This window comes from Lissotriton vulgaris, chromosome 4_1 (genome assembly GCF_964263255.1).
Source record: "Lissotriton vulgaris chromosome 4_1, aLisVul1.2, whole genome shotgun sequence".
Classification (NCBI taxonomy): domain Eukaryota; kingdom Metazoa; phylum Chordata; class Amphibia; order Caudata; family Salamandridae; genus Lissotriton; species Lissotriton vulgaris.
In genome coordinates, this window is record NC_141691.1 from 405,443,372 (window position 1) to 405,468,225 (window position 24,854).

The 24,854-nt window shown below is 47.0% G+C and overlaps 1 protein-coding gene across 10 annotated transcripts in view; it reads right to left on the reverse strand.

Annotated features, from left to right (window-relative positions):
• BCORL1 (BCL6 corepressor like 1) overlaps nucleotides 1-24,854 on the reverse strand; it is a 962,450-nt gene that overhangs the window by 232,110 nt on the left and 705,486 nt on the right. For 7 of the 10 annotated variants that reach the window (XM_086918802.1, XM_086918799.1, XM_086918797.1 and 4 more), the window contains one exon: nucleotides 19,317-19,397. The exons of the other annotated variants lie outside the window; for them this stretch is intronic. In XM_086918802.1, coding sequence (XP_086774928.1) covers nucleotides 19,317-19,397 — 81 coding nt within the window. The remainder of the gene's footprint in view (nucleotides 1-19,316; nucleotides 19,398-24,854) is intronic. 10 annotated transcript variants of the gene reach the window in all.

Below are 24,854 nucleotides of genomic sequence, written 5' to 3' on the forward strand. Positions count from 1 at the left end.
GCAGTGATTCAAATTACTTCATACTGTAGCCTGGCTCCCGCGTCTGAAGGGAGAAGGCTGGCTTAGAGAGGATTAGGGTTTGTTAGGCCCTGCTAAAATGTCATTAAAAGTTAAATTTTGAATGTTTTTAATTAATTAGGATATTTTCTTTTCAATAATGAAAGGCACACGGGGTGCTTTTTTTTTTAATGAAAATTTTGTCATGCAAGATTAATGATACTTGTTTTTTTGTCCCTAGGATTGCTGGGTTGTGGTTGTGCGTGGGCCCCTCCCCCTCCCACTTCCTTTATTGTTTTAGTTTTTTACTTTCATGTTTTTATGTTAGTTTATTATTTTTGGAAGATGGAACCAGACCAGACCGGAAGGGTGATGGATGGCCGCATCGGAGGAAGTGTCCGGATACCGAAGATGCAGGGTGGTGGCCTACACTGAAGTAACAAAATTGACTTTGGACTCTTTTTTTTTCAAATGGATTTGGTTACGTAATCCCTTGGCCTGCATTATTCCCATGTTTTCAATCATTACAAGCAGGCCCCACTTTTAAAAGCAAAAACATGTCACCTATTATGGTTTTCCTGTTTTCTTCAAAACAGTTTTTGCCAATGAAGGACTTTTTTTTTGAATGGTGGTGCACACATGTGTTCCACAGTGTGAAGAAACTAAGTGATATATATATACACCAGCTGTCTTGTAGAAATGGGGTTGTTTTTTACTGTTATTACAATTTCACCTTGATTGATCAAAGGGTGGTTACCTTAGACTTTGGATTGTCCTGGGAGGTGTGTCTTTTAGTATGATTATGTATTAATGTTTGCCCAAACCTTGAAACAGTTTGTCATGTCTACTTCTCAGATTTCACCAAAATGTTTTTTTTTTTAAATTGACAAATGTCAGTAGGCCTCATTTGGGCCCATTGTTATTTTCATCCCACAAACAAGCCCCTACACCAATAGATTTCATGAGTCATCATTAGCTTAAGTTGCCTATAGTAGGTAGGGCTCATTTAGGCCCTTTGTTGTTTTCTCATTAGAAGTTGAAACACATTTAGCTCTTAAGTTGACTATAGTAGGTAGGCCTCATTTAGTTCTTAAGTTGTCCGAAGTAGGTAGGCCCCTTGCTGTTTTCATTCAACACATAAGTCCCTACATCACTAGATTTCACCAGTTATCACTAGAAGTTGAGGCACATTTAGTTTGAGGATGCTTTGGTTAGTTTCTGTTGTTATCAGATCCAATCTCAGATATGTTTCAGCATTCAAGTCAAGGGTGCTTTGATTTGTTTTCAGTTGGTTGTTAGGTTTGTATTTCCTACAATTGAGTTTCAGGTGGAATTTCCTTAAGTTGTCATTCTTTTTAGGGAGTTTTTTAGTTTTTGATTTGTTGATAGATTGTGTTGATGTTTGTTTATTTGGATGTTATTGTTTATAAGATGTTCGCAAGATAAGGATCTAAGGGTGGATGGCAGAGTTTTTGGGCTCTATTTAGCAGTGATATAGATCTTAGTCTTGCTCACATCTAGGATAGGTATTCTTAGCCTGTGTTGGATAGATTATGTTGATGTTTGTTTATATGGATGTTGTTGTTTATTGATGTTCGCAAGATAAGGATCTAAGGGTGGAGTGTAATGGCAGAGTTTTTGGCTTTATTTAGCAGTGATATAGACCTTAATCTTGCTCACATCTAGTATAGGTATTCTTAGCCTGTGTTGGCCCTTTTAAGCCCTTTTTCCAGACCTAGAAGAGGATAGCTGCTTAATATGATAATAGATCCTTTATTCTTGACTTTAACCTGTCTATTGCCTATTGGCTTTGACATATTAGACACATTGGTATGGTTTATGTAGGTATTCTGACAGAGCTAAGGGGCATTTCATCCCTTTCAGGCCTACAGGCCTAGAACTAGAGCGACTCCATCTTGATGAAGCTGAGAGGCTTTTCAGGGTAAAGGCAATGTTTATAGTTAAGGCTGTTTTTCACTTGGAGAGAACCGGTCTGGGCCAGCCCTTATCGGTAGGCTGTATTATTCTCTGTGTGGAAGACACAACAAAAGGCCGGCCGGCTGGGTGTGTGTCCTTGATGCGAGGTGATGCAGAGACCTGGTGGGCGGCAGGCTGATGGCTGGAACTTTCCATGGGGAAACAGCATTCTATATCAGTGAAGTGCAGAGGCGGAGCCAGTGAGTCGAGTCGAGCAGAGTTGCAGTCGAGTGAAGGTGGCGGTGCCAGTCAGTCGTGTTGAGGTGGAGGAGTGGAAAGCAGTGGAGTGGAGTTGGCAGAGAGAGAGAGGGTTCAAGCTGGAGAGAGAGCTGAGCTGAATAGTGAGCTGGAACTGAAGGAAGCAGTCAGAAGCAGTTACTTATCAGGAGGAGGTGTGAATAGCTGGAGTCTGAAGTAATGCCTTTTAGAAGAGACGGAGGAGAGATCGTGGACTAACCTATGGGAGCAGATGGAGTTAATTGGACATTGGCGCAGAGACAGAGTGAATAAGCTAGTGGAATGAACGGTGATCAGAGCGGCAGGAACCATTAAGATTGAAGCTGGAAGGTTGAGACAGTTCGTGGGGGAGAGGAGTCCGGTGCAAAGTGATCAGCGCAGAGGTGTACCCAAGAGTGCAGGAGAGAGAGAGAGTCTGAGATGAGCCAAGGCACAGACGAGAGAGGAACCCAGATGACAGCTAGAACAAGACTACACACTAATCAGGTGAATTCTAACCATAATTTGCCCTTATTCCCTAAGCTATTGTCCTGTTATGTTTAATCTTTTCTCTTTCAGCGGTGTGTTCTACCTATAGTCTTTGTCAGTCACAGATCTGTGTAAAGGTTTATATTGTACTAATAAAATAACCCCCAGTTTGTAGAAGACTGGCATGTGTCTCATACTTTTGTTTAATCTAGGTAAATAAAACTTCTAGGTGCTTACTAGGTACATGAATGGATGAGTAATCCCAATCAGGTAAGTGGTGATCACATAAATAGGGAGTGAGTGGACCTATGATGCCAAGAATAAGAGATACATTATATTAATTGGCTAACTCCTAATATTGTAGTAGCAGACCCTTAGTGAAGAGACTTCCCAATATATATATATATAGGTGTTCATAGGAATGTGGTCGTCGTTGATATGCGGCGTTAGTGAGAGCGTTGGGTGGGAGACCAGCGTAGATACCCACAAGATTGTGGCTTGAATAAGTGAGAGCGCTAGGAAGGAGACTGGCGTGTAGGTTTGCCGGATTGCGAACCGTTTGGAAAAGGGAGCATTGGGTTCTGCAGGCCCATGTGTAGACGCACCGGATTGTGTGTCATATCTGCCCTAGGGTAGACCGGTCTGGGTCTGAGTGGCCGCGAGACCAACTGATGTGAATATAAGTGTGGTGTAGGGTATGGATATCCCTAGTAATCAGTGAGTATTCTTAGTATCCCTATAGATTTAGTGGTGTTTTTAATAATATGAGCTTGTATATTGCAGTACCCCATCCTCAGGTAGGTACCCAGGTGCCTGGATAGTTGGTCCTGAGGAGGGATGTGATTACGTTCTGGCTGGGTTGGAGGGGCCCCTAGGGGCTGATCCCATCTAACCAGAAAATCCGGCCATTACAGCGTCACAGAAGATATCAGAATACAATACAGTACAGCAGTCAGTGAAAACGGTAACACATAATATAGTGGTCCACAAATCGAAGCCAAGGGTCCACTACATCAGACCGCTCTGGAGAAATTTCCAACAGCATACGTCATAATTTCATCATGCAAATTCGCACGTGTAGTGTGGTGTGGTGCTAGATTACATTGCTGGAGCAAAGTAAAAAGCAAGTAATGCATTAACCAAGGAAAACTCAAACAAAGAAACAACAACTAACAGTAGTGACAGTAGCTAACCAGTGAGTGTTCGTCCTCTCCGGGACCTCTGTCCATAAGAGGGGGAGCAGGGGCGATGAGTCAGGGAGAATTGGTGGGGGTGCAGTCGCTCGCCCATGTAAGGGGGAGGGGGGGAAGGCGAGGGGGAATGTAGAGGCCTGAAGGATATTAAGAGCCCCGCCCTATGATAGCTTCACATGCATATACACACCCTCACACACTCCCACCCCCACACAACCACACTTACATACACATCACTCAGGTGCAGGGAACCTGTCCATGTGGTTCCGAGGATACAGCCCGAGTTTGCAATCAGAGACCGCTCAGAAGGTGTGGCCTGCCATGAATCCACTGCTAATAGACCATCCACTTGTCGCCCCACAGCTCCAGGTCCCGCTCCGCATTCTCATAGGTGCAAACAATCTTTACCCGTAGCTCCTCCATCACACACCATTCGCCTAAGTCTGCCCTCCATCTGTCCAGCGTAGGAGGACTGGGACGTTTTCAGATGACTGCGATGCATTGTTTAGCCAACACCAATCCCAACAACGCAAACCTGTGTTTCAGTTGTGTCCCTCTTTTCAGGGTCTTCAGCACAGCCTTACTGAGGTCTCTTTCTGGACCCGCGTGACTGCAATTAATGCAGTATCTCGTCCAGAATATCCACAGTTTATCGCAGTCCCAGTTCATATTGAGGAACGTTGCCAGCTCCACTCCACATTGGGGCAAGCAGGTTGTTGAGGTGTTAGGTAGGTGCGGTGCAAACAGTGGAATTGTGTGAGCTTAAAGCAGGAGTTGCTGGCAACCTCTTGAACCTGTGCGAACGCAGGACACGCTTCACCTTCCGTGACTGGTTCCAGCAAGTCGACTGACCACCTATTGTGAATCCCCGCCACCACCACTCTGCGGTCGGCTCTCAGAGTCTTGTACATGAGGGAGATCATCCCTTTTGAGGGGCCCGGGTCTAGCAGTAGCTGCAACGTCTGCAACTCATCCGGTTCTACTGGGAAACAAAGACCTAGCGGGCGGTGCGCAGTATCTTGGCATATTGTAGGATTTGCCTGGGTTGTAACTGAAACTATCCCGGGCTTCCTCCATAGTAAGGAACGTGCCATTTAGCTACAGGTCTCCAGCCATGGAGCATCCCCCAGTGTACCACTGCAACAGGGTAGCCACTGAAGGGGCAATGATCTGGTGTTTGGGTCCCTACAAAGCACTAGAGTTACTGCCTGTTCTTAAACCTCCACGATCTGGCAGATTATAAACTGGCAGTCAGCTGGCACCCAGGAAGGTCCGCCCCCTGCCCTATTCCACTAATAGTATTTACAAAAAGGGGTGGTGAGGGACAGAGTCTCTGAATAAAGCAGAAAGCTCTCACCCAGTCAAAAGATCAGGGCTAGATCCAACACCATTCACTAATTGGGCCTTCTCACCATTAGGGCCCTCTGACACTGCACAGTATGCTGCAGTAGTTCAGCGAAGTAATACTGTCGCAAGTCCGGTAGCCCAAGGCCCCAGAGCTCAACGTCCAGCATTAGAACCTCCAACATCACCCTGCTCCGCCTGCCGGCCCACACCATGAATATCAGAAGGCTGTTCAGCCTGACAAATGTAGCTTGGGGATTCGTCAGAGGGAGTTCTGCAGTACATAGAGGCAATGTGGGAGCAAGACCATCCTGCAAAATACCACTCTTCCTATGATGTAAAGGGGAAGGAGATTCCAGAAGCAGATGGAGGCCTCAAGATGAGGAGTGACCTCATCCATGTTTATATTATAGTTCGCTTCAGCAGTGTGAGCCACCTGTATGCCCAGGTAGCGAAAGTGACTGCACTATTAATTGAGCTCCGTCGCATGGATGGCAGCTGTGTCCACCACAACCTGGCCCGCCTGCAGGAAGAGAACTGACTTCTGGAGCCTAACGTGTAAGCCAGAGACCACTCCAAATACAGCTGTCATCTCCAGTAACCAAGTCACCAATAGGTCTGGGTGACTGATATTAACGCGTCATCTGCATTGAGATAGACAAAAAAGACGCATTGATGCCCAAACTGGCTATGTTGCATCGTAACCTGATCGCCAGAGGTTCCATTGCCAAGGTAAAGAGGAGTGGGGACAAAGGACATCCCTGCTTATACATCGCTCTATGGGTATGCATTCAGAGACCACATTTCCATTACAGACACGTGCCACCGGTAGGGCACAGAGCAACCCGATCCACAAAATGAACAAGTGGCCTAGTCCCACCTTCTGTAGTTCATCCGAGAGGTAGTCTCATCCGAGGGTGTTGAAGGATTTTTCAATATCCAACACCGCAACTGCAGCTCTCAGGTCCATGCTAACCATAGAGTGGAGCACATTGGATAGCCTCCAAAGGTTCATCTGTGTTCCCCTACTAGTCATAAAGCCACATTGGTCATCGTGTGCCAGATGGGTTACCATATGTCCCAGGCGCATCACCTTGGCCTTTGCCATGTTTCAGAAGCATGGCAATCTAGGGTCTCCTCCCGCATTGAGTGTTGCAAGGAACTTGTATGTCTGGATTCCTGAAGGGTCTCCAGCAAGTGCAGCAATAAGAGGCCAGTGAGTATCTGATAATATTCTACAGGGAGCCCGTCTGGGCCTGGTGCCCTACAGCATGCCATGTCACCAATAGCCTCCTGCAATTCCTCTACCTAGGGCAATCTAAGCCACCTCTTACCATAACCAGATGTCAGGAGCATTGACCATTGTTCCGTCCTGGCGTCTCAGAGTATGAGCAAGGTAGGCATTCCCTCTTCCGTAGCCAGGACAGTAGTCTACCCTAAGTATCCCACTCCTGATGCAGCAGCTGCCACTACACACGTCTGATCAGGCAGTCCAGCTTGCCCCAGATATCATCAACCAGATGCTACACAGTCAACAAGGATTCCCTATGTTCCTCGACCCAAGGCACTGTGAGTTGAAGGTCCGTCCGGACCCCTTCCATCGCAGGCAGCTCCCTTTCAAGGCGCTGTGTCATAACGCCCACCCTGGACAAGAATTCTCTGCGTGTCTCTGAGCGAGAGACAACCAGTTCATATCGAAGTATAGTATCCGTCATTTACCTCGCACAGCTCCTCACAGAACAGTGTGTCACCCAGTGTCTCCAGATAGAGACGCCAGACAGGGACCCCTGGACTGGTGCGCACCCACTCCCGATACTAGCAGCAACAGAGCATGCTCCGAAAGGAACCAACCCAGGATTTGGATCTGGGATGTGGCTGCGAACAGGTCACAAAGGATCAAGAATCTGTTGAGCCGACTAAGAGCCTCATGTGTGGGGACATAGCACGTATATTCCTGTGTCCCAGGGTGGGTTGCGAGTTAAACATCTATGTAGTGCAGGCGTTCCATCACTGCGTGTAGGGAGTCTGTCAGGGCAGCCTAGTATGCGGCCTTGGTGGCTGTCTAAATGGACGTCAAGCATGCAGTTGAAGTCCACAGCTCATAACAGAGGTACACCAATACATGGGACCGATTCCTTTTCCAACTCCAGGTAAAAAAAAACATCATCTACATTAGGAGCATAGATGTTCAGCAGGCATACTTCCACTCCATCCAGCAGGCCATGCACAAGGAGATACCTCCCCTCGACGTCTGCTCTGAAGCCATCAACCCCGAAGGGAACCTGCAGAGCCACCTAGATAACCACACCGCAGGCATAGGTGGAATATATGGTGGAGTACAGCTGTCCCCTCCATTTCTTGTGGATCTCATTCTCCATTAAATGCGCCTCCTGCAACAGTGCTATATGCACACCATGCCTGCAAAGATATATCTGTACCCTGTATTTTTTCACATAAGAGTTGAGCCCACAGACATTCCATGCTACACATTTAAAGTGTACCATCATCCAGTCTCATCTCCTCATCCCACTCCACTGCTCCTTGGGTCATGCCCACCCTGTAACCAAATCAGTGCCACTGGCAAATATCCAAAGAAACAGTGAACAAAATCCCAAGCCAAGCTATCCTATGTGTATAGAAAGAATCCCCCTTCTTGACAAACACTCAAGTCCCATCAAAGGGTATATCCATAAGTAAGCCTCAAGTCCCTGGAAAAACCGGTGGCACGTATCCATAGAAGGTGTCTAATAACAGTACCCATAAAAGGGGCAACACAATCGGACGGAAATAAATACACTTCAATGCATTCTGCAATGTCTGTGCAAAGAGATTTGGGAAGATCACAGGCAAAGCAGACACAATCTCACTCACCATGTCCCAGAGGGCATTGTTGTTGCAAGACAAGAGACAAACAGCCTTTAAGGATTAAGGCTAGACTAAGCCAAATAAACATTTGTTTACATGGTCTGTTTTTGATTCTCAGTCTGGTGGGACAGTGAGGGAAGAATGTCGAATGACCTTGCTTTGAAGTATAAGGCTCTCAGGAGAAGGATGCTCTGTGAGGAAAGTTGGATCCTCTGGGGTAGGTCTGTGCCATATAGTAATCAAGTGACTGACTAGTAGGGTCTTAAAAGGAGCGAACCAGGCCAACATATGAGTATCAGTCAAGGGTCAATAGATGGCAATAAGGGCTCTAAAGTGGAGGGAATGGGATGCAAGATTTCTGGTGTAAGTCTTTCCTTAGTCTTCTCTGAAGGAACTTGCAAATTTCGTGTTTCTATGACTCTGTGTACCACTAAGTCAAAAGAAGTACTTTCTTTTCTGGGGCTCCTATGTGGGAATTCAAATCCATGTCAGAATAAGTCTCTAAACAACTGTTGTGTTGTAGGTCAGTGTATAAGCCACCATTAGTGTAATGAGAGTGAGTACTGGGGCAAAGGTCTGCCTCATCATCGTCTTGATGGTGTGCAACATGTTCCAAGACCTTGAAGAGCATTGGAATGGCAGCTAAAGTTCAAGTTCAAGTTCATGAATTTATATAGCGCACTACTCACCCAGAGGGTCTCAAGGCGCTTGGGGTAGGGGGTTCAATTTTTGTCGAATAGCCATGTTTTAAGTTCTTTTCTGAAGGAGATGTGGTTTTGAGTAAGGCTGAGGTGAGTGGGGAGTGAGTTCCAGGTCTGGGCCGCCAGGAAGGAGAAGGAGAAGGATCTGCCACCCATGGTGGATTTTCGGATGCGCGGGACTGCGGTGAGGGCTTGATTGGACGATCTGAGTTGGCGGGTGGGTGTGTAGAAGGACAGTCGAGTGTTGAGGCATTTGGGTCCTAGTTTGTGGAGGGCCTTGTGTGCGTGGGTGAGAAGACTGAATGTAATTCTCTTGTTGACGGGAAGCCAGTGGAGGTCTTTTAGGTGTCCGGTGATGTGATCTTGGCGAGGGATGTCCAATATGAGTCTCGCTGATGCGTTTTGGATGCGTTGGAGTTTTTTCTGTAATTTTGCTGTGATTCCGGCATATAGTGTGTTACCATAATCCAATCGGCTCGTGACCAGTGCGTGGGTGACAGTCTTTCTTGTTTCGAGGGGGATCCAGCGGAAGATCTTTTTGAGAATACGAAGTACGTTGAAGCAGGAGGATGAGACTGCGTTGACTTGTCTGGACATCGAGAGAGAGGAGTCTAGGATGAAGCCCAGGTTGCGTGTGTGGTCTGTGGGTGTGGGTGTGGGTGCTGTGCCCAGGGCGGAGGGCCACCAAGAGTCGTCCCAGGCAGAGGGGGAAGATCCTAGGATGAGCACCTCCGTTTTGTCTGAGTTGAGTTTTAGGCGGCTATGCTTCATCCATTCGGCTACTTCTTTCATGCCTTCGTGAAGATTGGTTTTGGCGGTGTTAGGGTCTTTGGTGAGGGAAAGGATTAACTGGGTGTCGTCGGCGTAAGAGATGATGTTAAGGTTGTGTTGACGCGCGATGGAGGCGAGTGGACTCATGTAAACGTTGAAGAGGGTGGGACTGAGTGAAGATCCTTGTGGTACTCCACAGATGACTTCAGTGGCCTCTGAGTTGAATGGGGAAAGTCGGACTATTTGAGTTCTCCCAGCGAGGAATGAGATGATCCAGTCCAAGGCTTTTCCTTGAATGCCGATGTTGCTGAGGCGTTGTATAAGGGTGCTGTGGCAGACTGTGTCGAAAGCGGCGGAGAGGTCGAGTAGAATGAGGGCCACTGCTTCTCCGTTGTCCAGTAGTGTTCGGATGTCGTCTGTTGCTGCGATGAGGGCGGTCTCGGTGCTGTGTTTGGCTCGAAATCCGGACTGAGAGGGATCAAGGGAGTTGTTGGATTCAAGGAAGGCGGCGAGCTGGCTGTTGACGGCTTTCTCAATGACTTTGGCGGGGAAGGGGAGGAGGGATATGGGTCGGTAGTTTTTAAGTTCAGAGGGGTCTGCTGTGGGTTTCTTCAAGAGGGCGCCGAGTTCGGCGTGTTTCCAGCTTTCTGGGAAGGTGGCAGAGTTGAACGAGCAGTTGATGACATCACGGAGATGGGGTGCGATGATGGAGTCAGCTTTGTTGAAGATGTGGTGGGGGCAGGGGTCGGTTGGCGAGCCAGAGTGGATTGAGTTCATTAGGCGGATGGTGTCTTCGGTGGTGATTGGGTTCCAGGCGCTGAGGTAGTTAGTTGGCGGTGTAAGATCTGAGGGGGGTGGGGAGGGTTGTTTGCTGGGAGTGTTCTCGAAGCTGTTGTGAATGTCGGCAATTTTGTTGTAGAAGAAGGAGGATAACGCATCGCAGAGGTCTTGGGAGGGAGTGATGTCGTTAGATGCTGCGGCGGGGTTGGTGAATTCTTTAACGATGTTGAAAAGTTCCTTGCTGTTGTGGGTGTCACCATCCTAGTGAAATACTGTGTCAGAGGCAAGTAGATGGGAGGAGAGTCTTCTTCATAGTGAGGCTGATTCTATGGCCGGACCGGAGGCTTCAGATTAGGCTATACTCTCACTGTTTATTTTTTGCTCCAGCAGCTTTAACTACTAAAGTACTAAAACAAGAAACTACATTTCCCATGATGCAAAGGGAACATGTGAGAGAAAAAAGTCCAACAGAAATGAGCCAATCCTGAGCCAGGACCACCAACAACTTCCTTCGTGGGACGCTCTACACTCCTCTTTCTTCGCTGCTCCAGCAGCATGAAGATAAGTGGATTTGTTCTCTCTTCGTTCGTTTTTCGCTCTAAACATACACTTTGCTGTGTTATTATGCTGTTTCTGCTTGTGCGCGTCAGTTATATTTGAGACAAGCAGTTGCCGACGCGCAGGTTTCTGTTTTCAGGTTTGTTTTTTCCGGCTGCGGGAATGTCTCTCGCTCCTTCGCGGCCGCGTTTGTTTTCCTCAGGCTCTCGGCGCGGTGCGTCCCTCCCGCTGCTAGGGGTCCGCGTGCCCTGTACGGAAGCACGTTACCCCCGCGTAGCCAGCGTGTCGTTTCCTTTCCCTAGCGCTCAATGAAAGATACTTGTGCCTATCGCCTCATGCGGGGGAAGACGTTTAAGCCTTGTTGTTTTACTATTAGCGCTGCAAGCGCTTGGGCATTATTTTACACAGAGAGCTGCTGCCTGGAGCACAACACCAGTACAACGGGTAAGACTTCCATTTAAATTCAGGGACCGGCCCAGTCAGTTACACCCTCATTAACCAGTAGGGAGCAGTGGTACCAGGGTTTGGTCCCCATATATTGCCACAGTCAATATTAAACCTGAGGGTTTATTCCCTACTTACATTGTTACTGTTGTACAGTCGAGCACTCATCAGACTATGGAAGGTTTTGATGATTATTATGAGGAGGTGGAGGAGGAGGTCACCTATTTGCCTATTGAGGATCATTTTTGTCAGGTGATGGACTCCTCCATCCTCAGGGCGGTGTCTCAAGTGGTTGTGCCCCTGGAGAAGAAACTTGACCAACTTCAGGCTCAATGCCAGCAACCCTTCTCTGCGAGGGAAGATAAGATGGGGCTAAAAAAGCCCTTACCTCCAGGTGAGCCCTCCAATAACTCCCTTGAGCTGAAATTAAAGCGCCCTGCTGATGACGGCGTGGATTCGGACGCTTTTGCATGGCTAGAAAGGCGTTTTTGGATGCCCAACTTCCCCTGGCGCCCATGAAGCCAGCGGAGAATCTGGCGGGATCCTCTGGTCTCCCGGTTGCTTCGTCTGTGGGTGATCCAGATAAGTGCTCCCAGAGGTTTGATGGGGATGGCGACTCAAATAGGCACTGGAGCCCCATAAAAGGGGATCAGTTCGCTCTTCTTGGGGTCGACAAGGACATGCTTAATCCGGACAATCTCCTCCATCAGAGGTCCGCGGAGTGGGTTCCAGCCCCTAAGGTAGCAGCCTACACGGCGGCCAGGTTGCGTAAGCCATTAGACAAGGAGGTTAGAAGCTGACTGAGAGCGGAGTGTCCAAGACCGGCCCTAGATGGCAAGGTGGCGGAAGTGGACCCTAAAATGGCCACTTTCCTGGCTAAATTCATTTGTGACTCCAAGAAAGGCATTGAAAGCTCATGGAGAGCGTGCCAAGATAAACGTCTGGACACGGCAGGCCCCTTGGCGAAGATCCTAGACATGGCTGAGGACGCCAAGGCCTCCAGTGCCCTTATTTCCCCAGATATTCTCTCTAGCTGGGCCCAGAGGGCGTTCATTTTTCTAGGGAATGCCAACAAGGCAATCCCTACAGAACAGAGCCGGTCTTTGCTTATAAAAATAGACCCTAAGTTAGCGGAACTGCCCACTTCAGAGGCTGGCCCAGTGGCAGAGGGTAGTCTCCTCGGGACCCCTTTGTGAAAGAGTTGGGCAAATTCATAAACACTTTCAACACAATAGATAAGGTCCAAACATCTATTAGGAGTATCTTCACCCGCGTGTTTTTGGCACAGCCGGTCGTGGCAGGGGGCGCTCGGCCAGCCATCCCTACAACCGAGCCTCCTTCAAATCATTAGAGCCTCATAGAGGACAGTGGCAGGACCCAGAGAAGTTCGGTAACTTCTACCCTACCAGATCCTTCCCGCGCTATAGAGGTGGTAGAGGCAGAGGACACGGTTCCTACAACAACCAGCAAGGTGAGACTTCAGTACTTGGGGGACGTAAAAGTAGGGGGCAGACTGCAATTTTTTCTTCACCATTGGTCTTCTCTTACCTCAGAACCCTGGGTCTTACAGACCGTCACAGGGTTCCAAATAGAGTTTTTCGTGTTGCCATCTGAACCGGTTCGCCCGAAGCCCTTGTATGCCTTGAAAGATCAGGCGGATCTGAGCGTCAGGGAGGTTTCGGAGCTCTTACGCAAGGGAGCAATTCTCCCCTCAACCATGACCCTCTGGGTTTTCTCAGCACCATCTTTCTCGTGGAGAAACGGGATGGGGGTTACCGCCCGGTTATAAACCTCAAGGAGTTAAACGAGTGGCTCATCTAACACCACTTCAAAATGGAGGGGATTCACCTCCGCCGGGACCTTCTACAACCACAAGACTGGATGGTGTGTCTGCATTCGAAGGACGTGTATCTCACAGTCTCAATTTTTCGCCCTCACAGTCCAAATTTTTCCCCCTCCCAGACCCTTGCTTCAGTTCCAATGGAATTCACAGGTCTTCGAATTCACGTCCCTTCCTTTCGGTCTATCCTCCGCTCCGCGGTGCTTTACCAAGGTAATCATGCCAGTGGTGGAGCGCCTCAAAGCGGAAGGATTACGACTGATCATCTATTTGAACGATATACTCATTCTGAGTCATTGCTTCCAACGCTTGATCATGCAACTACAACGGCTGTTACGCTTCTGGAGTCCCTGGGGTTTGTGATCAACAAGCCCAAATCAGATTCTGTTCTCTCTCAGAAGATGCAGTTCTTCAGCTTCACGATGGACTCAGTCAATGTGAATTTATCTCTTCCGTCTCGCAAACTCTCCAAAATCAGATATGAACTCAGACGTACGTTGGCGAAGCCCACAATATCCTTACGACACCTAGCCAGGGTGGTGAGACTCTTGTCAACATCAATACAGGCCATTTTTCCGGAGCCGGTTCACTACAGGGCCCTTCAGCGCCTCAAGGCATTTCATTTGCGCAGGGGCCTCACCTACTCACAGTTTGTGCCCCTCTCGGAGGAAGCCCAGATCGAACTTCAGTGGTGGGTTTCCCACATGGAGGCTTGGAACGGCCAGGCCATCTTTGGATCTCAATTTGACCTGGTGATCGAATCAGACGCCAGCGGTTTCGGTTGGGGTGCCGGCTGAGGCGAAGTTTCTACCAGTGGAAAATGGTCCTCCTCCAAACAAGATCTCCACAACAACTGCCTGGGATTAATGTTGGACCAAGAACACGGTTCAATGCTGCGTCTTCCTCAAGATGGACAACATGGCAGCAATCCACTAAATCAACCATTTAGGGCACACAAGGTACAAAGCATTATCGGACCTAGCACAAGATCTCTAGGAATACTGCCTGTCCAACCAGATATCTCTGTCAGTGGAACGTCTTCCAGATTCTTCGAACCAGGTGGCGGATTGGTGCTCCCACCATTGGAAGGACACCAGTCTCTGGAAGCTTCAGCCTGCAGTCCTCCTGGAACTCCAGGCTCGTTGGGGACCCTTCTCAATAGACCTCTTGGCCTCCTGACTGGATGCTCAACTGGAGAGGTACTACAGTTGGCACCCTGATCCGGAGGCTCTGGCAGTGGATACATTCCTTCAGGATTGGAGCCTGGAGCAGGGGGTACGCTTTCCCCCCCGTTCACGATGATAATGCAACTGTCAACCCAGGTGAGGAGACAACAGGCGGATCTGGTGGTGCTCACCCCAATTTGTAGATCGCAAGCCTGGTTTACGGTTCTGATGGAAGTTAACTGCGATTTTCCAATCAGTCTACCCCTCGGTCTAGATCACCTAGGAGATCCTCAGGGGAGTCCCAATCACCTCCTCGCCATGGGCAGTCTTCATCTGATACCCTGGCGGGTTACCGACAACGCTGGAAAGTGCCAGGCCTTTCGGTAGACGCTGCCTCACTACTCGCCAAATCTTGGGTAGAGAGCACCAATAAGCAATATCACTCTGCTTGGTCCCGTTGGGGGAGTTGGTGTCTTCGAAAACAGGTGGATCCGATGGGGCCAGACGTTGTCCATGTCCTTAATTTCTTAGCCTAGTTGGGAAAGGAAGGCTTGGCCTACCAGTCGATTATTACTTTTTGATCAGCAACTTCGGTGGGCCACATCCCAGTCGATGGCCGCCCTCTTGGCAAACACCCTTTGGTGTGCAAGCTTTTAAGAGGTATCAGGTTATCTGTGCCCCCTGAGCCTTGTTACTCGGTTCTCTAGGATGTTAATAAAGTTCTCAAATCTTGGCCGTCTAATAGGTATTTATCCGGGAAACTAATGTCGGCAAAACTCACAACCCTTTTGTGTCTGATATCAAGTCGTAGGGTTTCCAATGTAAGAGCCCTGGATCTTACGGGCAGTCTTTACTCCTGACGGAGTCACTTTTCACATCTCTACGCAAACCAAGACTAATTCAAGGTTAGTGTCCTATCCTGCCTTTCCAGATGACCCAAAATGATGTGTGGTCAGAGCGATCAAGGCCTATGAGGTGGCGACAATCGACATATGCCCACAGGGCATCAATCAACTATTTATAGCCCTCATTAAACCACATGGGCGCTCATTCCCCACGATTGTGAGATGGGTTCGTTGTGCAAAGCAGGAGGCAGGGATAGATACTTCCCGTTTTAGGGCTCATTCTGTGCAAGGCGCAATAGCATCAAAGGCTTTTTCCCTGGGGGAGTGGTTGGAAGACATCCTTAATGCCGCAGATTGGTCCTCTGACTCCACCTTCAGAAGGTTTTATTTTGAACCAGTGGCTTCTCTGGTCTCTTTGGTGGCGGATAAGCTGTAAACTAGCCTAATCTGAAGCCTCCGGTCCTGCCATAGAAAACAAAATTTCCTAGCTATCGTAAAGGAAAGTTTTGATTCTATTAAGGACACGGAGGCGAGGAATCAGCCCACCCTTGTGGTAGCACCCTCCCAGAACACCTCTGTATCTACGGTGAGTTAAGTGTTTTCATTTTAGATGATTCCATATGCCTTTTGATGTTGTTTTAATGGGGGTTTAATCTTTCTGGGTTATGATTGTCAATGATTTCTTTTGGAAATGTAAATGAGATGTTACATTTCTCAGAGTTACAAAAATCCTTCTTTGATTTAGGATCGGACGCTGGCAAACAGGATTAACCGGAGACAGGCTTAATGTGGTCGGAGGAAGAAAGAGGAGTGTAGAGTGTCCCACGAAGGAAGTTGTTGGTGGTCCTGGCTCAGGATTGGCTCATTTCTGTTGGACTTTTTTCTCTTACATTTTCCCTTTGAATCCCGGTAAATATAGTTTGTTGTTTTATTATTTTGATAAAAGCTGCTTGGAGCAAAAAATAAAGAGAAAGTGTAACCTAATCCTCGCCTCTGCGTCTTTAATAGAATCAAAACTTTCCTTTACGATTGCTAGGAAATTTTGAATTCTTGTTTATAATATGGCCCGACAAGTGCAAGAGTGAAAATAGAGTGTGGATCTGCAATCGGAGTCAGACCGGAATCCAGTATCGGGGAAGCTGAGAGACTAAGAACCTATGGGGATAGCAGCAAGAGCCTGAAGCGGGGGGAGCGACATGAGGCAGCACGGGGTTAAGTCTGTCTTGGGTGAGAACCCTCGCAAGGAAGCCAGACTGGATGCTCCAGTAGGTCTTGAACCAATCAGAAGACCTGCATCATGCCTTCCTTGAAGCTGGGAATTGTTATCGAACATCATGGCCGGGGGAATTCTGGATACATAGGTTCCAGATATAGAATTGCTTCAGAGTCAGGCCTCTAAAGTGCCTACTACGAGACCTCTTCTGGAAGTAGAAGCTTTGAGAAGACAGAGTCCTGCATGGATTTTTCTCTTATTTTGTTACTTGTCTATCGATTTCATCTTGGCCATAATTGAAGAAGGTGAATAGGATCAGGAAGGGCCTTGCAACTTGGAGCAGGACAAATCTAATTTCTCATGCTCAGCCACACAGTACTTAACTTCTCACTCCCTGATGGCCCTCAGATGCATCAGAAAGCATTTGTCGCCAGGCTTGGGAGACATTTTTGGTGGTGCTGAGATAACCATAGACAGACATTATACAGGTTTGTAATGGACATCTGCTCTTGTTAAACGCAGCACAGTTCAAACCCGGTAGATTTGGGAGTCAATATGCCTGTACATAAGATAACTATCAAGTAAACTTTAGAAAGAGTGTGAAAAAATCCATGGATATTGGTTCCAAAACCATGCTGAAAAGCATAGAAATAAAGGACCGGATATCAGTGAACAGGGGTGCCACCTACAAATGACTCAGTGTCATTATGTGCGAAGGAGAGACAGATTCACAATGGGGGGCCTTCGCGGTCACCTTTTGGAGTGTAGAAGCCATTGCAAGAGCTTCCAAAATCAGTCCGCCACCTGCGGAAAATCACAAGTTGAGGAATCTGCCATTAGAAGTATCTATCAAAACCAAGGCGTAAGCCAAAGCTCACTGGAGGTTTAGTGTCATGGTCTGCACATTGACTTACAATCTTTTCACAGAAACTACTCGGAGTGCATGTTTTCTGCTGTGGAAAGTCTAGGGTAATATATTTTATACGTTTTAGAGGTGAAACAGTTATGATTTATGTATTTGTATGTGCTACCACCTTCTGCTTTTCTTTACCGATGTTTAACTGCATTATTTATTTCCCTTTGTAATAAAGTAATTTCCTATGTCTCAATTACAAACACTGACCAGGAGAAGTGTGTCTCACCGATTACAGCGGCAGACCCTGAGGCGGAGGTCTGGCCCGGGACCAGGGTTCAATTCCCGACGCGGCAGGGTCTTGGACTCAATGTCCACGGACTCGATAATTCTCGCCTAGGTGCCTACTCTAATCATGGGTCCCACTCTGCAACTCTGGGCAACAGCTTGCTTAATCTCCACAACAGCCCCGAAAGCGCTAGGATGCCTTGCCTCACCTTGGAGGTGCCCCGTAAGGGGCATCTCACAGGGAAAGCCAGGAAGGGTTCCACAGCGGTATACAGCGCCAAGATACCTTCTAGGTGATAGTGCGCTTTACAAGTATACACACATTGACATTTACATATAGGGTGTTATTTAGAGGGTCTTACTGAATCAGCATTTGAAACTTTTCTACCTCCGGGTCCAAGCCTCGGCTGCTCATCTTAACTACTTTGAGGCGATCAAGTGCCTAATGGGAGTAACATGGCAATTTAAAAATGTAATTACAACAATTGCAACAGTACTGTGACCTAGGGCACCTGTGGGGAAAAAACAGTACCCAAAAAAGAGAAAACCCCTAGACATCAAAAAAGTCCTCTGCATTACTTTCTTTTCTGAAGTTATTAGTTAATTCGATTTAATCTGCTTTTATTTCTGGAACAGGTCTAACCACAATAACATAAAAATACAGAAATGCAGACAATATGTTAAACTCGCAGGGTGTATAAAGCGAACCCCAGCCAGGCCACAGGCCAGCATCGGCAAACAAATTACATAAAATACTTAAAAAACTGTGTGGCAATGATATCTCACTGTCAGTTGATTAGCACAGACTAATCTAACCTACAATGAACAAATACGTGTGGAGGAGAGTAGTTCAGTGCTCGGTCACCTCACTGGCTGAAGTTTGGGTCTGAGGTGACAAGGCTTCCAAAGTTCAAGGCTTTTATGTTGGTTTTAAAGGAAATGACTTAACACTGATGGGGTAATGTTACGTTAGGATTTACAGCGTGATGCCGGGGAACACTTCACGCATGCCAATCTATGAAAAAAGCCAATGCCGGAGATTGATGGATATAATGTGTGTGTATATGCTACATTGGATTAAGGAACGGATTTATTGAATTTAAAAGTAAATTACGTTTCACTGTAACATATCAGGTACATCTGTCTCAAGACTAATAAAAACTGTTCATAACAAAAACAAAAAGTGATAACAGGAAAAAAAGGTAATCAATATGGATTCGTAAGAACAAATGTACTTCTCTGCTTGGCCCTTATGTTGCATTGATTAACAAGGACATCAACTTAGCAAACAGTGTAATGTTTTGCATCTCTATATTACAAAGTTATACAGTGTGCAGGATTCCAACCGAGAAGTCAACAAATGAACTAAGCATGCTCAAAATATGCACTTTGACACCTTTCTCCTAAATAGTAAAAGCTAATCTAAAACAAAGTGTCTGCTATACCCAATGACTTAATAACTAGATTGTTTATGATTGAGACGAGCATGCCATTTTAGGTAGTTACAACCGAAACACTTGCTCTTTTTCTGGTGTACTACAGTTGTTAAATTTGGCCTTGTTCAGCTGGCAAACACTCAGGAAAAAGTTCCTTTTGAGGAAACTCAGAAACATGAGAAGAACGAGGTTATTGTCTAATTAAATGATAATCATGCCTCAACTCACTCTCTCTACATTGTAAGAACCTTTGCTGAATAAGGCACCAAGCCAGTTTTCAAAGAGTGTGCAAGGACCACAACATCTTGATCCAGTCTGGGAGGAGGAATAAATCACTCACCTGACTGGCTGCGAGTTCTACTGGTTAGGACCACAGGGATAAAATCTCGGAAATTGTTCTTGGGTCTCTTCTCAGGGTAACCTGGGCAGGTCAGGAAAGACACACCAGTGGATAGAGTGGGGTGAGGGAAGGAGTGAAAGAGAGAGAACACACAAGTAGCGTATAAATCCAACATGTTCCAACTACAACTGTGGCTCAACGTCTTATATAATAGTTCTACAGAAAACCAAGAAAAAGCTTTACTTAGTTCTCCTTTACTTCCATCCACTTTGGAGATGAAGCAAGACTATCCTTACCTGTTAACTCATCCTTTGCTCATGTTGGCTGTCAACGCAAGGAAAACAACAACAAGGCAGCACACACAACACAAACTAACTACCAAGGTTTTTATTTATACTAGAAGACAAGGCTCCAGGCTCAGGTTTCTGTGCAATATGTTACACAGGTGGTAGGATAATCAGACACTCCAAATAACATATCTATTTAAACACACACCAGAGAATACAACACACCTACACAGTACTACTCCTCTTCAAAGACGTGTAACAAAAGTTAGGTCCAAATAAGCTTTTTTTAATAAAAATGTCTACCCCTAAAATCGCATTTAACAATTTGTATAACACTTTCTCTCTGCTGTAAGATGGAGAGAGTCTCTCCTTCGTCGATTAACACCCTATATATTTACCAGCGATACATGCACAATTAGGAGAACAAAACAGGAGAAATGAGCTATTGAATGATGCACCTGGCAATCATTTACACCACGCAGCAGAAAGACAGCCTCTGTGAGTGTTTGAGCCCTTCTCATGAGTGCAAAAATTGAGGCTTGGCTTCAGAGCCATATTATAAAATGTCTCTCTTGCCCAAACTTCAGCAGGGCAATGGGACTAAGGAAAGACATTGGGCGAATGAGAGCCACATTTATGCGCAATCTGGATTTAGGCTTTCAAAATGATAATGTGCTGGGTACAAATGGAAAACGTCTGTGCAAAAAAAAAAAAGTATGATTTAAAAGAAAAAGGAAAGTGTTGTCAAGAAGGTGTTTCTTCAAGACAGGAACCTTAAATAACAGCAAGCTACTGGCTTAAATAGAGATCTTCTGAGAATGGGTAAAACAATGTTCCATTTTTTAACCAGTGTCTCTTTTCATTAAGGTATACATTTGGATACATGGGCAGGGAAAATGTGTCTCTATTACTTTAAAGCTTTATCAGGCAACTAAATGTTTACTTACCAGTAGGAATAGATTTTCTGGATTCACATGCTGTGCATTATTCCACCATCTTGTGCCTGGGTCCAGAATCCTTGTTACTCCTCTTTTTTTTCTCTCTTTTTTTCCCCCTTGAATGTCGTCTGTTGCCATTTGGTGCTATGTCACTCCTCCTGTGACTTCAGAAGAGCGTCCCGGGAGCGTGGTCACCAGCGTCAGATTCTTTTTCCCCCTTTGGAGACTATTTGTGCACACAGGCTTCTGTTCTATCTCTCACAGTTGTAGTATGATTCCCTCCTTGCCTCACCTCATTTCTTTGGACGGTGGAGGGTCACATGTAAATCTAGAAAATTCTCCAAGCCGCAAAACAATAATTTTGTTTTGCAGCATGAATGCTTTTGTGCATTTACAATCTGTGCATTGATTTTGTAGCGATATTCTGGGGCACTGTTGATGGTGGTATTAAAATGAGGTTGAGCTTGCGACCAGATGTACCACTTGTCCATATAGTTTGTTTTGTGAAGGTGTGGATACAGGACCATCTGTCTGCCATATATATGTCGTTGATGGGCCCGTTTCCTAGAAAGCCAGGGTGAAGCCCTTCTACCTTGTTCCGTGTGCCGTAGGTTTCTCTTCAAAGCGTTTCCCTGCCTTCCGGTAACACAACTGGATTGTTTTAACTATCCACCTTGTAATGGTCCGTTTTGTTACCAGTGAGCCCTTGTTGAGGTTTACAAATGATTCGAAGAATTGACTTCCCTTTCTGATCTCCCTTGACTTGTCAAGGTAGTACCTCACAGTCCTGCATAAGTCTAGTGTACACAGCATTCTCTCAGCTTGTGTTTTTGTTGTTGAAAAAAAATCAGGGTAACTGGATAGCTTAGGTCATGTGAAATTGCAATATGATCTTTGCAATCCTGTCCTTATGTATTTGCAGATATGGTTCTTCAGTGGTTAGCGCCTGCAGCTCGTTTATCCTGCGTAATGATGGGATTGCAATTAGGAAGGCAGGTCAGGAATCGCACTTCTGGCTTCTGCATTTGATTAAATATTAGCAACAAATTGGAGGTTCCACATTAGCAATGGTGCAAACCTGGTGGCGCTATACTCTTTTCTCATCGCCAGGTGCATCTTTAATTAAATGCATGTCAGTTTTTTTGTGCAGCAGGTAGGTGAAATACCAGATCAGCGTGGTGTAGTTTGTTCTACTAAGGAACAGACCCTTGTCTTTGCCCCACACTACGTATCTATGCTATTTCGCTGTGTAGCATCTTCTTGTGTATGGACTTCTTGCTTCGGTATGGACATCCAGACAACGTTTTGGGAGATAAGAGTGTCCAAATTCTATGCCCTCAGGAGCCAGGCAGCTAGATTCAGGCTGCCCACTTCTGGGTGGAAGACTATACCTCCTTGCTTGAAGAGGAGGTTGTGTCTTTGTGGTAACATGTTTACATTTCCCCTTGTCATCCCCAACAGGTCCGAGAAGCTTGTCTTGCCCACAATAAGGATCATTGTCATCTGGGACTGTTTGCACTTGTTTATCACTCAGTATATGAGGGGGTATTGGTGGCAAGCATAGGCAAATTTCCCTGGAAGAGGTGGTGTGGGTGCCTAGATGCAAAGTCTCAGCATTGTGTGTTTTCTAGGGTACAGAATATGTTGACCTTCAGTGTGCCCCACTATAAGAAGACTTCTTGAAGCACTTTCTCGTTTAATTCCCATTCATGTGATATGGATGCTGTCTGCTTAGTTTGTCTCTCTCTCAGTTTTCCACACCAGGCAGGTGTATTGTTATCAAATCAATTCCTCTCCGAGATCATCTGCGGCGTACCCCAGGGATCCTCCCTCAGCCTGAAACTGTTCAACATTTACATGGCCCCGTTCGCACACGTCGCCCAACAGCACGACCTCAACATAATCTCCTACGCCGACGACACTCAACTGATCCTCTCCATCACCAAGGACCCCATCACCGGCAAAGCCAACCTCCATGAAGGAATGAAGGCCGTCACCGACTGGATGAAGATCAGCTGTCTGAAGCTGAGCTCGGACAAGATGGAGGTCCTCATCCTCGGCTCCATCCCTTCAGCCTGGGATGACTCCTGGTGGCAGACGGCACTGGGGGGCAGCCCCGACACCCACTGACCACGGACGCAACCTGGGAATCATCCTCGACTCAACGCTCTCAATGACCAAGCAAGTCAACGCCATCTCCTCCTGCTTCAACACCCTCCGCATGCTCCACAAGATCTACAGATGGATCCCGACAGATACAAGAAAGACAGTCACCCAGGCCCTCGTCAGCAGTAGACTTCACTACTGAAACGCTCTCTATGCGGATGCCCCGACCAAGCTCATCAAACGACTACAAAGCATCCAAAACGCCTCGGCACGACTGATCCTCAACGTACCACAACACAGCCACATCACCCCCCACTTGCACTGGCTCCCCGTCAACAATAGGATATCCTTCATGCTCCTCATCCACGCACACAAAGCACTCCACAAGACCGTCCCAGCCTATCTCAACAGACGGCTCTCCTTCTACATCCCCAACCGCCAACTACGCTCCACCGACCTCTCACTCGCCACCGTCCCGCGCATCCGAAGAACAACAACCTACTGGAGATCCTTCTCCCACCTCGCCACCAAGACATGGAACACCCTCCCACTGAGCCTACAACAGACCCAAGACCTGCTGACCTTCAGGAGGATACTCAAGACCTGGCTGTTCGATCAGTAGAGGCCCCCACCCATCCCTAGCGCCTTGAGACCCTCGCAGGTATGTAGTGCGCTTTACAAATGATTGATTGATTGAGTGGCCCATCTCCAAAACCCTTGGGCTAGTTTTGACAGCATATTAAATCTTATCCTCCTTTGTTTGTTCAGATAGAACATCGTGATTATGTTGTCTTTTAGCTTTCTTATGTGTGCTCCTCAGCACGTGTGTGACATGCCTGTGGTGAAAACCACAGTTGGTTTATTAATGTTACCGATATGTTGTCCGCGTTCCACCATGTCATCCCATCCTTTTCGCATTACAACCACTAGATCTTCCCAACTCACTGTCCCCTGTGACCATTGGTTTTGGATCCACCCTTGCAGTGTCTCACGTGTGGTTTTTGCATGTGGGATCAGCTGAATATATGAAGCCATCATGCCCAACATCTTTCCCGCAGTCCTCACTGTCAGAGACTGACACTTGCAGTATAGGCGAGCCTGGTCTGTTATCGCCTGAATCCTCTTAGAGGTAGGAAATGCTCTTACCATGATGGTATTGATTCTTGCCCCCAAAAAGATCGTTTCTGTCTCTGGGATGATTATGGAAGGTTGATTGTGAAACCTAGTCTGTAGAGTGTGTCCATGATCGACTTGGTGTTCTTTTCACGCTGCGCGTACAAGCTTGCGCTGATTCGCCAGTTAACTGGGTATGAAAAGACATGTACATCTTTCCACCTTAGGAAGGCCACCAATGCCACTAGGCATTTTCTGAATAATCTGGGTGGCAACACAGTTCCTCCTCTCAATGTAGTCTTTTTTTGGTCTGATGTCGGGTGCTGTCTTTATCAGTTCTATGCCGTAGCATGATGGATGATGTTTATGACCAATTGTCTGTTGTGAACCCCCTTCACTCATGGAAACAAGCCCTTTAGCCTGCCGCCCAATGGTGCTATGTGGTGAGGCTCCTGTTAGTCTGAGCCAACTGGTTGAAGAGTTGGGTCCTTCCTCCGGTTCTGCCTCGAAAGGGTTTATTACTGTGTTGTTGGGAACAGCCACTGCTGCTGAGCACCCTGGTGTTAAGTCGGCTGGAAGGAGGACTGTGATGTTGCGGACTTGAAGTTTCCCCATCCTGCGGGTCTTCTTGCTGGTGTTTTTCCGCTCCTTGGCTGCCCACAGAACTGCAGTGTCCCTATGAGCTTTGTGAAGTTAGTTTCTTTTTTATCTACTGCAGTCTGGTGTCCACAGCACATCAAAACAGGCAATCTCCTGAGAAGGGCGAGTTAACGATATTTACCTGAACCTCATTTGAAAAAAACGGACTCCCGCAGCCAAGTGTGTTTCCTCATAGATGTGCGAGGTACCAGCTGTCTGCTGGCAGTGTCCACCGCATATACTGCTGATTTCAGGCATGTGTTGGCTATAGCCTTTCCTTCTTCTACTAGTGCAACTTCCCTCATTATATGTATACAGGAAGGTGTTTCAGGAGTTCTCCCACCTCCTAACAGAGGCAGTGGGTATAGTAATTCACTACATTACACTGCAGAGTACTTTTATAGCGCGCGACTCACTCCCGTAGGAGCATCTCAGCGCAACAGGCGAAGGAATCA